The sequence below is a fragment of the Zalophus californianus genome, chromosome X, assembly GCF_009762305.2.
Source record: "Zalophus californianus isolate mZalCal1 chromosome X, mZalCal1.pri.v2, whole genome shotgun sequence".
NCBI lineage: Eukaryota > Metazoa > Chordata > Mammalia > Carnivora > Otariidae > Zalophus > Zalophus californianus.
In genome coordinates this window covers 26,934,077-26,948,461 of record NC_045612.1, presented here as the reverse complement: position 1 = coordinate 26,948,461, position 14,385 = coordinate 26,934,077, and the positions used below count along the sequence as shown (strand labels likewise).

Here is a 14,385-nt window from a genome sequence, read left to right as displayed (position 1 = left end):
AGGGTAAAAATGATATTAAATACAAAATTATCCTGAAGCTTGGTTAAGTTTTCTTTACCAAATCAATCAAGTTAAACCTGTTTAGTAAAAGATTTATCTTTTTAGTATAAGTTTACAAGACATTTAAATTTTTTAAAATTGGAATAATACTACAAAACTGATTTTTGTCCATCTCTCTTTTTAAAAAGTGCAGTTGGTATCCTTCAAGTAAGAAATGAAAGATGCTGTCTCTTATTAATCAATTTTTTCTGTTCATCAGTTGGCTACCCTTCAAATTACAAAATGAGGATGGACCATTAATCTTTACTCTTTAGGCATTCTGAGGTAGTAGATTCATTAAAGATAGCCATATACAGTCATATAGGTTTTCTCATTTTAAAGGACCCAGACCACTTCAGATATTATGCACTAATACACCTGATATTTTTAAGGCTGCAGTTTGTTGCTATTTTTAAGAAAAATGGTCTAATCAAGTAGAATAAATATAGTTAAATATGTGATAATATTTTATGTAATTTGAAGTATCTTAAATACTAAATGAGGTTTTTATACAGTTGTTCATGTTAAATTTTTCAAGGAGGACTTGCTGCGTTTAAAGAAACAGATGCGGGTATTCTGTCAGATATGTCAGCATTACCTGACCAACGTGAATACTACTGTTAAGGAACAGGTTAGTAATTACTGTAGGTAGCCATCTTTTGTAAGCAACCCTTAATAAATATCTGAATTAATACAGAAAATGTAAGTAATAGGTTGAGCAAAGCAGAAATATCTTGTATCTGTCCATGTATATGATACTCAAAAAATAGATTAATAATTTTTTTTTAAGATTTTATTTATTTATTTGAGAGAGAGAGAGAGAATGAGAGATAGAGAGCACAAGAGGGAAGAGGGTCAAGGGAGAAGCTGACTCCCTGCTGAGCAGGGAGCCCGATGCGGGACTCGATCCCGGGACTCCAGGATCATGACCTGAGCCGAAGGCAGTCGCTTAACCAACTGAGCCACCCAGGCGCCCCTATCTTAATAATTTCATATGGAGTTTATAAATTGTATTATAGATTACCCTCATTGTGGTTATTTTATGTTGTTATTTATGACTCACTTGGTAAACAGACCCATATATACAAATTAGATGTATGATACTACGTAAGTTATTCTTGAAATTAATAAGCGCAAGTATGCCTCAGGGAGGGAAATGGGTCTGTATGGTTTTGTCATCTCTGAGAATATTATCAGATACTGACATTCCTTCCCATCCTGATTGTGTATGTTATTTTTTCTTACGTGGACTTCATCTGAAATAAAAATTTTAATCATTTCCCTGACTTCAAAGTGTTACTTTCCCATTTCATATGCCCTCATTCTGAAAATACATCATTAACTGCTGCCATAGGTAGTTTTCCCATCTGTAAAATGAATTCTGATCCTGGGACTGAGAGCCTGTTTAGTTTTAATTCCCTAATAGAAGATTAAGGTTTTTTGTATGTGCGCTTTTTAAATGCTTCTATGGAGAAGACATTTTTATAATAAGAAATATTAATAATGATACAGTCAAAGTGGTTATGGTAATTTCAAGGTTTTTTGATCATTTCATTCTCTTTTGCATATTGGGGTGGGTAGAGCCCCAGCAGTCATCATAAATGGTATTTTCAGCAGTTTGTGTTAATGTTGGGTACTGTTTATCTTGTTTTTTATTTTTGGTGTTACTGTTTATTTTAAATTAGGGTATATTTACTTCTTAAAGCTACTATGAAAGTAGTTCAGATCCAACTACAAAGCGACTGGTAAAGTCCTTCAACCTTTGTGATTGTCACTTTATTTTATTTTAAAATATCAAAACTGATTTTAGTGAAATACATTTAGAGTTTTATAGTTAAGAATTCACATTCAATATCCAACTGTTAATTTCATTTTTCTTCTTCCAACTCCCATTTGTTCCTCCCATACGTGTATGCTTGGGTATAAATAAATTAGAAGTTATTAAATGGCCAAAATCCAGTAACTGACTTTTCCCGTTTTTTCTTGCAAAAGTATGAAGTATATTCCTATAATTATTACATTGCTGAATTCTCCAGTTTTAAGTATGTGGTTTTGAATTGTAGCAATAAAGGATTTGGAAATTTAATTTTCATCTGTACAATTCAGATGAAAGAAACCAAAGTTTCTGTAGGTAGTAAATTGAATTTAAACTCCTAGGACAGGATTTTAAGGACGTGTACATTGATCCAGAATTAATAACATGAAATATTCCTCTTTGTTTTCATATCCCACCAAGATACTCAGCTTAATATTCCCTATTTTTTTCTTTTTCTTCTTTTCTTTTATTGATTTGACAGAGAGAGACACAGCAAGAGAGGGAACACAAGCAGGGGGAGCGGGCGGGGGAGAAGCAGGCTTCCTGCGGAGCAGGGAGCCCAACACGGGGCTCGATCCCAGGACCCTGGGACCATGACCTGAGCCGAAGGCAGATGCTTAATGACCGAGCCACCCAGGCGCCCCATTATTCCCTGTTTCTTGAAGTATTAACACAATTCCTTATGGGTTATCGTATGTAACTTCCTATATGATCTGTTGTTCAGGCCATGGCAATTAGTTATTTGATCAAGTACCTTGTATGTCAGTCTTCCAAACAGCTTCCAGAAATATGTCCTGGTCAATTCACTTGACCTGCCAGTTCACCTTATTAGTAAATATCCGCATGCTTATCACTCTGTTTTCTTATTGAGTATGTTGCAAAAGTTTTTGTAAACTCAGTTATCCTGATGGGTATAAATGACTACTATAGTAGTAAAACGAGCAAAGACTGAAAGAGGTAAAAACATAAAGGAAAAGAGAAAAAAAAGTAAATGTGGTTAGTTCCAAGAAGGTAAAAACATTATTGAGATCTGCTTTGTGCTCTGTGCTATCTGTCTAGCAGTAGTCTTCCTTTAAATGTAATTCGCTATTGACTTTGTGACCCCCAAATTCTATTTTTGTTATCCTTTCCCGACATAATTAAAATTTTCCAGTTTTCTTCTGAATACTTTTACCAGTGTTTGACTCCATTTAAAACTAATGGCAGAGTTTTTATAGAGTTCCTTGAGATAGAACCTTGGCTTTATGTTTATTATGATAGTATCATGTTTGTCAGATGAGTGAGTAAGCAGGCACATATTTCTTTGTGGTTTTTTCTACTTAATCGCTACACATATTGAGAATGAGAGCATTTAAAAAGTACCAAGGACTTTGTGATCTCTCTTCTAGGAGATAATTGATCTCCTTGGTATAAGTTTTTGTCTTCCATTGAGGAATGGAATGGTTTTATATGTTATAGTATGTTTATATGTTATCTAATACATATAGTTTATATGTTATTTCATATTTAGGGATGTATATGGTTTTATATGTTATAGTATGTTTATATGTTATTTAACATATACAGTTTATATGTTATTTCATATTTAGGGATGTATACCATGAGGCATTGTCATAAAGTGTAGAGTGGGGTTTGGAGTCAGAAAACCTGAGGTTGAGTCCTGACTGCATGTTTTGGTAGTGTTAACATATTGTACAAGTCACTTAAAGTTGCTGAAAATAATATTTGTGAAATTACCTTGCAGTTAGTAAAGCATGATTGCAAATACTAGCAATCATTTTTACAGAAATACATTCCTCAACTTTAAAAACTTAGGAAAATACTATACACTGATTTTCCTTAAAAGTTGGATTCTGTTTATGGGTGCCTGGGCGGCTCAGTTGGTTAAGCGACTGCCTTCGGCTCAGGTCATGATCCTGGAGTCCCGGGATCGAGTCCCGCGTCGGGCTCCCTGCTCAGCAGGGAGTCTGCTTCTCCCTCTGACCCTCCCCCCTCTCATGTACTCTCTCTCTCTCATTCTCACTCTCTCAAAATAAATAATAAATAAATCTTTAAAAAAAAAGTTGGATTCTGTTTCTGTGTTAAATATATGTTACTTGTGGCAGTTGGTGAGAAACCTTGGATTATAGCACGCTGTACTTTTTTTTTTTTTAATAGGCCTTCACTATTTTGTGTGATATTCTGATGATCTTCAGCCATCAAATTATGTCAGGAGGGCGTGACATGTTAGAGCCATTAGTTTACACCCCTGATTCTTCATTGCAGTCTGAGTTGCTCAGCTTTATTCTGGATCATGTCTTCATTGAACAGGATGATGATAACAACAGCGCAGGTAATTTTATTGGCATCTTTTTGTTAAGTGTTTGTGTCCACCATAAATTTAAGTAACAGTGATGTAAAGTGTTGCAGTGCTATTTGATATTTTATTCTGAAAACATAAAACACAGGTGCATGTTCTAGCATTTGTAATATTGTAAAAACAAGGTGGTATCTCAGGGCTTAGGCTTTGGAGTCAGATCTTTGCTTCTCACTAGCCCCAAGCCTATTTATAGCTACCTTACAGAATTGTATGAATTAATTGAGCAAAGTGACTTGTGCAGTGCCTGGGCCTGAAATAGGTACTCAGTAAAATTTACTCCCTCTTCCCCTTAGTCACTGGTAATACCATTTTTCAGGTAGTTTGAGCAGAATAAAGTGTTTCTTTAAGTGACATTTTTGTTGTATACTCTTATAACATAGGTTTTCATATTTTGGGGGGTATTAAACTGTGTAATTTCTCAATGTTAGATGTTTGGAATTGTTCTACAAATGTCTGGGGCAGTACAGAATGTTCACAGGAAAATAATGCCACCAACCTTGCATGGTGTTGTTACTCTTTCTACCCTAATTACATACACAGATGTCTTACTTGAATAAGAGGTCATGGAAGAAAGTGTTGGGTGGCTTCTTTCTGGGTTTGGTTTTAATATGAAGTTATACTTGAAGGACAATATAACATCGATATATGTGCATCTCGATATATATACTGACATATCACTGCAAATCAGATTCTAAATACATATAATTTTAGACATGGCTTATAGCTTATTTTTAATAAAGAACTTTGTTATTAAGTATTTAAAACTTAGCCAGAAGAGAATTGAGAAACCTAGAGTAGCAAAAACAGTTGTCAGAAGTCCACGTACTCAAGTTTATATACTTAAAATTTTTTACCTTTTACTTTGAGTTCATGGTTTAGTTACACTTTTATTTGACATTTATTGGTCAGGCAGTACACTAGATGCTGTGGATGTAAAAAAATGAGACAAGGGCTTTTCCTTTAAAAATTCAATTCAAGTGGAAAAGACAGATCTAAAAACAAGTAATTATAATGCAGTTTGATAAGTAGTAGAAGCATGTTCACATTGCTGTGGTCATGTCAAGGAAGTTTTAACTGGTCTGGGAGTCAAAACATCATTGAAATAAGCTAACATCTGAATTGGATCCTAAAAGATGAGTAGGGGTTTTTAAAACTTCTTTGGGAAAGCATAGTTTCATTCCAAAAATTGATACAAAATCAGTTTTGGTTTATAATCCTTTTGTTATAGTTGGGGGACTGCCTCTCTGCTTCATTTACACCATAGAACTAGAATCAGAATAAGCTTGCCAGTACTTCTGAATTTTCTAGGAGCTTCTTGAAATTATGCTCAGTCTTACCTTCTTGGACTCCCCCCGCCCCCATTTAAAAGTGAAATGTATTCCAGTTTTTTTGAAAAATGTAAAATATAACATTCATATTTGTCAGATTTTGTTGTTTGTTACCAATTTTTGGGGGGAGGTGGGGAATAAAGTATAGATACAAAAGAGCCCTCATTTGTATCCCTGTCCAATCCTATTATTTTTCCCTGGAGATAACTGCTATCCTGAATTTGGTCTTATCATGCCTTTGCATTTAAATTTTATTGAACAGGAGTTTATGTATCTGTTAACAATATATAGTTTATTTTCTGTTGCTAGGTTCCATATAAATGGTATTATGTTGAACATTTTATTTTGCATCTTGCTTTTTTGCATTAACATTTTTGAAATTTGTCAGTGTTGACATATGGTTATAGTTTATTCATCTTGACTGCTGAATGTTATGTAATATGAATTAACCCTACTTTATCCTTTTATTTAAAAAAAAAAGATTTTATTTATTTATTTGACAGAGAGTGAGAGAGCACAAGCAGGGAGTCTGATGCAGGGCTTGATCCCAGGATCCTGGGATCATGACCTGAGCTGAAGGCAGACGCTTAACCGACTGAGCACCCAGGCGCCCCACGTTATCCTTTTTTTTTAAAAGATTTTATTTACTCATTTTAGAGAGCGCGAGCAGAGAGGGGCAGAGGGGGAAGGTGAAAAAATCTGAAGATTTTGTGCTGAGTGCGAGCCCAATGCAGGGCTCAATGGGGCTCGATCCCATGACCGTAAGACCATGACCTGAGCTGAACAAGAGTCGGATGCATAACCGATGAGCCACCCAGGCACCCCTACTTTATCCATTTTTATATTGGTGAACATTTAGGTTGTTTTCAATTTTTTCCCTGTTATAAATAGTGTACAACAAATGTTCTTATACTTACCTGCTTGCACATGTACAAATGCTTTTCTAGTACACACCTAAGAGTGGAATTGCCAGATTATATAGTCTTTGTGCATCCTAAATTTGACCACATGTAGCAAAAATATTCTCCAAAATGGTTGTATTGTTTTATTCTCCCACCAGCAGCATGAGTTTCCATTGGTTTTCATTCTCGTCTAACCCCTGGTGTTGTAGACCCATGGTTATTTATTTGATTTGTTAGCCCATGTACATGAGGTGAGGAGAGAGAAAAAGAGAATGCTTCTAGAGGCACTGACAACACAGAATAATGCAGTTGACATATATGAAAGGTCCAGTATGTTAGATACTTCTCTAACATTCTTTAATCCCCACAAGAGAAAAGGTGGCTAGTTTTTGATGAGAAGTGAAAAAAAAAAAAAAAAACAGGGTGCCTTGACTGGCTCAGTCAGAAGAGCATGCAACTCTCGATTTCAGGGTCGTGCGTTAAAGCCCCATGTTGGGTTGTAGAGATTATCGCCCCCAACACACACCTTAAAAAGGTGGAAAAAAAAAAAAACCAAAATCAGAGCTCAAAAACTGGTTCATTAATACCTGGGTAATTTAGTCTGTAGGGGGAGAACATCTACATACATGTACTTCCTAAGAGTAGTACTGAACAGTGATTGGAAACAGTATTGTATAGAAATCCATTATAATCATGGAGACATTTAGAAAAAGTTTATATATTCAGTGTAATCTTTTGAAGAGTAAACAGTATATTTTAGGTTTCTAAGCAAATGGCTTTGGGATTCTGGAATATGCACTTGTGATAGTAAAACTTTTTCTGATGGTCTCTTAAATTCCTATTCTCAAAATTTGGTTTTAACTTACTAGCAGTTATTGAAGATTATCAGAGATAGGGTAAAATAAACATTTGTTTTAAAGAACATTCTCATTTTACAAATTATTTTTTTGATATTGGGAACCTTATATTGAAGACCTGACAGGATGTGCACCTACAGTTCACAAAGGAGGAAATATAAATGGGTAATAAATGCACGAAAAACTTGAACTTCACTGCTAACCAAAGAAATGTAAATCAGACTAAGGTAGCTTTTAATAAGTAATTTTGTTTGTAAAGTTTGTTCAGAGGAAAATTCTTTACATAGTTTTTTGTGTAAAAGGCTTCATCACGATTTTATTTGCAATATCAAATAATTAGAAATAATCTTTTGGCAGTACTTGGAGGCTGTAGTCCAGCTTTCTTGACTACGAAGTTGGAAATAAGTCTGTTTCCTTGATAACTCTGAATGTCAACATCTCACATAATTGATCAGAGCAGAAATATGTGAAGTTATCTTAAAAAGACAGAATAGTTTCTAGGTCAGACTTACTGAGTATATGTAATATATATAAAATAAGTATGTGTCAGTAAGAGTTGGGGGCAAGGTGGGATGGGGTCATCCTTGGAAGGGATAGGAGAATTTCTGAGGTTGGCTTCCCCCCCACCCCAGGCCTTAACCAAGGGACATTGAATATGCAGATCTCGTTGGCAAGCGATCATAATAGGGAAGTGGATGAATGCGTTAGGCAGGCTCAGCCTGATTTCACTAAACATCAGTTCCTCTGACTCACTCAACTTGTTCCTGTTACATGTTCAGTAAGCAGCCTTATGATTACTATTTTAATTTGCAAAAATTTTGTCTATTGGGATTAATGGACTGGTCATTCACTGAGATATTAAGAGTGATTATAATTTGTATTTTATTTAAATGTGTTTACTATATTTTTCACATTCTCCAACATAAACGTATTTTATAGTGAGAATTAAAAAATACATATGGCTGAAGTAAAATACAGATGGCTTAATGTTCGTAACTTTTTTTCCCCAGATGGTCAGCAGGAGGATGAAGCCAGTAAAATTGAAGCTCTGCACAAGAGGAGAAATTTACTTGCAGCTTTTTGTAAGCTAATTGTATATACTGTGGTGGAGATGAATACTGCTGCAGATATCTTCAAGCAGTATATGAAGGTAAAGTTGTGTATAGCAACTTATTTTTATAATGCTTAAAAGAAAATGAATGTAACACTGGCTTTTATTTCTGATTGCTGTTGAATTTTTTAAATAGTAAATTACTTTTCTAGCATAAAATAAATTTCTTCTAAAATTTAACATTTTTGGTAATACTACTTCATACTTCTAGTCTTCCATTAATGGACATTTTGGGTTTATTGAGTTCATTTCATTTAGAATATTGGAAACATCTTGTCTTGGGTTAGTTATCACTATTAGAATTTACTTTGTGGTTTAGTTTAAGACAACAGGATGGTGTTCCTCCTCTGCTTGGTGTAGCATAAAACGGGTATTGTTCTAGGAGTTAGGAGACCTGGCTGCTATAGTTTTGGCTTGGTTACTATGCAGCTCCTGACCTTGAATAATTCAGTACCTTTTTTGTCCTGCCTTTCTTTTCATCTGTTCCACTGTGATAACTAAGGTTCCTTTAGGCTTTGAAAATCTGATTTGATTCACAGTGGGTTATTCACAATTTTCTTAAGTACCTGTGAGATTCTCTAATATTTAAGTCATAGTAGAAAGGGTATTATTAATTATACTAATGAAATATAACTAAATATGGTAAGATAGATTTTACTTGAGAAAGGATTAAAGAAAAACTAATTATAAATGTAAACTTTTATTTTAAGCCTTTGGTGTCACCAAATAAAATATGTAATAAAGTTGTCAAAACCTAATTAATTCTCTCTTTGAAATATTTTGCTACATGATAGAACTCCTAGCACCATCATAAATTACTTTGGAATTTAAGTTATTTGGAATTATCATTTTTAGATTTTTTTAAAAAAAACGAAGGTTGTGAAATTGTTCTACAAGTTTTAAACTTTTTAGACTCAAGTATTATAAAGTTAATTTTATTAGTCATAGGGCATGGTTATCCTGTTATCTCTGAGAGTTGTTATGTATTCATTTTAAAACAAGGTCTTAAATTAGAAAAAGATTTCATATTCAATGAATGTGATAATATAAATGTCGACACGCAATGAGTTTTCTTTTAAATGTTAACAGGCTGTTAGTTTCTATAAGCCAAATTAATAAAGTTGGAAACTGCAGGTGATCTACATGCCAGTAACAATGAATGAGCTTTAAAAGTAACTGTGATTATATTCATTGTCTTAATAGTTCACAAAGAGGGCAAGAACTTTGTTTATATCCTTTGTGTTATTTCTGAAAGTGTGCATAGCCTGGTTATTGTTTTACTCCACACCTCCTTAAAACTGGTCTGGAGCTTAAGGTGATTGGATCTCAACTGTCTATTTTGGAATTTACCGGTGTTAGGGATTAATATGCTTAGAAATTATCTTAAAGTTTCAGTAACATTCTTTTCTCTCTTTGAATGCATAATTTCAGCCAAATACGAATTTTGTGACATACTACTCACATGAAACTAGTCTTATTGTCCAGGAGTTTTAAGAGATAAAGCTCTAATTTGTACAAATTTCTTTTCTAGTATTATAATGACTATGGAGATATCATCAAAGAAACAATGAGTAAAACAAGGCAGATAGACAAAATTCAGTGTGCAAAGACCCTTATTCTCAGTTTGCAGCAGGTAAGCTATGAAGAGTATCAACTTGAGGTGAACATAATTAATACCTAATAGTTTCAAGATAACAAGTAGAAAACTGGGCAAAGATGCAATAGACAGTTCATAAAAGTAGAAATAAAGATTTTCAACCTCAGTAGTAGACACTGTGCAAGCGAGATCATTTTTTGCTTTCGGACTGGCAAGATTGGCAAAAAGCTATCTAATGCGTGGGGGAAATAGTACTGTCAGCAGTATGTATTGGTACAACCTTCCTCGTAGGCAGTTTGGCAATATATGTCAAAATTTATAATATGTATGTTGTTATGGCAGCAATTCTACTTTTAAAATTTTATCCGAGGTGGTAATAGGACAAGTTTACAAAATGGGGTATACCATATTACACATGGCAACAGTGTTTATAATAGCAAGAAATTAGAAATAATCCAAATGCCCATGAAGAGGATATTAGATGAATATATTGTGTAGTGCATCTCTGCAGTGGTTATTGTGTAGCACTTAAAATTAGTGTAGATCTGTATTCACTAATATGTAAAGATCCAAATACATAGTTTGAGAATAAAATTTAAAAGATTAGGGGTGCCTGGGTGGCTCAGTCATTAAGCGTCTGCCTTTGGCTCAGGTCATGATCCCAGGGTCCTGGGATTGAGCCCCGCATCGGGCTCCCTGCTCGGCGGGAAGCCTGCTTCTCCCTCTCCCACTCCCCCTGCTGTGTTCCCTCTCTCGCTGTGTCTCCTCTCTGCCAAATAAATAAATAAAATCTTTAAAAAAAAAATTTAAAAGATTATAGTACAGATCCCTATAAAATTGTACTCATCTGTATATCTATCTGGAAAAATAATCACCAAAATTTTAGCTGTGATTAACTTGCTCTGGTAGGTATCAAGTGAATTTTACTTTTTTCTCATTTTCATATTTATTTTAATGAGCATTTTTCAATCTTATAATCAAACTGCAAAACTCATTTTCATTTTGACAATGGTGAGGTAGGTTTAATTGGATAAAAATCATATGCTTAGTATACTTTTGTCTCTGGAGACCAAATGCACGCAGAATATAACCTAACCTGTTTCAATTTCATAAGTTTTCTTGCTTTTAAGAAATCTAGGTGTTGGGGCGCCTGGGTGGCTCAGATGTTTAAGCCTCTGCCTTCGGCTCAGGTCATGATCCCAGGGTCTTGGGATCGAGCCCTGCGTCCGCGTCTGGCTCCTGGCTCAGCGGGGAGCCTGCTTCTCCCTCTCCCTCTCACACTGCTCATTCTCTCTCTCTCTCAATCTGTATCTCTGTGTCGCAGATGAATAAATAAAAATCTTTAATAAAATAAAATCTAGGTGTTAAATTTCTTAGTCCCATTTGCATATTTGGATATTCTTTATTAAAATTAATAGAATTTAAAAGGTTTTGAAAGGTAACATTTAAGTAACTTTTCCTATAAAATAATAGCTGCTCACTGTAGAGATTTTAGAAAATATATGAACTAGAAAAAATACAACTTACCTTTGTTTTTCACTTAACAAATACGTTTTTAGTTTTTAATAGCCTTCTTAGTCTTTTTATGCCTATATGAAATCTTAAGTTTTATAAAAACTAAACCATATTGGGCATTCTATTTTCCAAGCCTGAATTTTTCATGTTAATAAAACCATAATGCTTTCATGCCATTAAATACTTTCCTGAGCATATTTATTTATTTAAAGATTTTTTTTGAGAGAGAGGGAACACAAGTAGGGGAGAGGGAGAAGCAGGCTTCCTGCTGAGCAGGGAGCCCATTTTGGGGCTCTATCCCAGGGCCCTGGGATCATGACCTGAGCCAAAGGCAGACGCTTAATGACTGAGCCACCCAGGCGCCCCTCCTGAGCATTTTTAATGACTGTATATAGTACTGTGTTTTATACAGGGACCATAATTTAACCAAGATCTCTTCGTGGTTTTTTTTTTTTTTTTAAGATTTTATTTATTTTGACAGAGAGAAAGACAGCTAGAGAGGGAACACAAGCCGGGGAGGTGAGAGAGGGAGAAGCAGGCCTCTTGCTGTGCAGGGAGCCCAATGCGGGGCTTGATCCCAGGACCCTGGGATCATGACCTGAGCCGAAGGCAGATGCTTAACAACTGAGCCACCCAGGAGCCCCAAGATCTCTTCTTGCTTAATGTTGAGGTCTTTTACAATCCTTGCCATTACAAATACCACTAAGACAGTTTTGTACCGATGTATCATGCACAAATATTATTCCTTTGAATAAAGGCCAATAATTAGAATTGCTTAGTCAAAGGACATCAAAATTTTACAGCTTTCAATACAGATTCCTCTATAGAAAGGTTATCTCAGTTTATGTTTCTAGCAGGTCAGAGTGCTCATTGCATAATATTCTTATCAGTAGTAGCCATTATCTGTTAAAAACTTTGGCCATTTGGTAGTTGAAAAATTGTATTTTGTTGTGCTTGCTTACGAATTTTTGATGTGAAGATGCATCATGTAAATGTAAAGTAACAGCATAGTTGCCTAATAATTGAGTGGGTTTCCTTTTTCTTTATATTTTTATATGCTGTTTTAATATCCAGTTAACACCAGCAGAATAGAATTATGCCATAACCTTAAGAGTTTCTAATGTCTGTAACTACCTCTGGTCTGAATATGTGAAGTACTTATATTTTTGTTTATTTGTATCATGTTTTTAAAAATCCATGTTTTAGCATAAAATACAGTGCCTCATTTATGAGCATCTAGTATATTTTAAATAGAGAATATGGGATCTTAAAAGATGTTAGTAATCTATAATTATAACAAAACTTTAATGTGCTTTCTTTCTTTCCAAACAGCTTTTTAATGAAATGATACAAGAAAACGGCTATAATTTTGATAGATCATCCTCAACATTTAGCGGCATAAAAGAGCTTGCTCGACGTTTTGCATTAACTTTTGGACTCGATCAGTTGAAAACAAGAGAGGCCATTGCTATGCTACACAAGTAATCTCCAAATATTTTATTCAGCTCTCCTTTTTTTAATCATGAAATTTTTTTGTATTTACCTCTTTTGTTTAGAATAACCAAACTCAATTAATGCTTTATTAATTTTTTTTCAAATCTGTGGCATATCTCCTTTCTTGAGAACCAGTAATAATGCTATCTCCATTAACACGTGTTGGGACTAAAACTTCTGTTAGAAAGTCTTTGCTTTAATTAAAACAATACAAAATCTTTATAAATTATGTGAAGAAAAGCAACACATATTCATCAGGTATTATAAAATCTCTTTTAACAGCTTTTATTATCTCACTGCTAGGTAGAGAAATTTTTGAGATTTGATTCAATTTTTCTCTTTCTGATTCTGTTTTCTATTTTGTAGTGACCTTTTCCCTTGTTTTGAGCCACAGCCTTCTTGCTGTCTGCATATATTCTTTGCCTTATTAAAATTGGAAATAATCTGATTTTGTTTTGGACATGTAATTTAGTGCTCAATCATATTTTCAAATATGATTGTATTTTAGAGTTTTAACATCAACACGTGGATAGTAATACCCTTTATTTCTTAATTCTGGATGAAGAGCCTAGCCTCTGGGAAAATGAGGAGGCTTGGACTCTGTTTTATGGAAGTTCTCTGTTTGATTTGTATCTCTTTTACTCCTTACTTAGTTATAAAAATGTTAAATGTCTCCCTACAGGTATTTTTCTGCTCTTTAAGTTAGTCCCATACCTTCTCCAGCTTTAATTCACTCTCTCCTTTCGCTTTGCTCTAAAAGTCTCAAATTCCTTTTTATGCCTCTTAATAATACATTGGATGATAATAGTAGGTAATATTTAAGGACCACACATGTAGTGATCAGTGATTATTTTGAGAAGGTAGTATATTATTTTTTTCATGTAGTAGCCTGCCTTCTTTACTACCCAATTTCATCTGGATTGTTTTTTACACAGTTACATTTTTGATGCAGTATAAGAATATAATGTTGGGTTGTTGTCTTGATTAGAGGTATTTATTATTAGGTAAATATAGTTAAAATAGGCCCTGAGTGAAGTTTAATTTTTAAATTTACTCTTAAATGGGTCACTACAAATAGTTTTTAATAATTATTTTTAAGTTCTATATATTATAATAGGTCTCCTTTATGTCTTGAAAAATAATGAAAATGTATTGATCATTACATGAGAGAATTTGGGCTATTTTCTATGGAGAAGAGAACCAAGGAAGGAATGTAGGTACACCAAACCACATTCAAAGTAAAGGCTAGCTGTGTGTATGTGTGTACCTGTGTGTGTTTTGTTTTGTTTTAAAGTAACAGTGACATAAACTGTAGATAATAATTACTCATTCTCACACTATAGCCTCCTTATTCTCTTTATTCCTCA

The 14,385-nt window shown here is 34.2% G+C and overlaps 1 protein-coding gene across 8 annotated transcripts in view; it reads left to right on the top strand.

Annotated features, from left to right (window-relative positions):
* Positions 1-14,385, top strand: part of STAG2 (stromal antigen 2) — a 130,427-nt gene that overhangs the window by 97,638 nt on the left and 18,404 nt on the right. For all 8 annotated transcript variants that reach the window (XM_035725493.1, XM_027607807.2, XM_027607805.2 and 5 more), the window contains 5 exons: positions 578-670; positions 4,013-4,187; positions 8,312-8,451; positions 9,944-10,045; positions 12,857-13,005. In XM_035725493.1, coding sequence (XP_035581386.1) covers positions 578-670; positions 4,013-4,187; positions 8,312-8,451; positions 9,944-10,045; positions 12,857-13,005 — 659 coding nt within the window. The remainder of the gene's footprint in view (positions 1-577; positions 671-4,012; positions 4,188-8,311; positions 8,452-9,943; positions 10,046-12,856; positions 13,006-14,385) is intronic.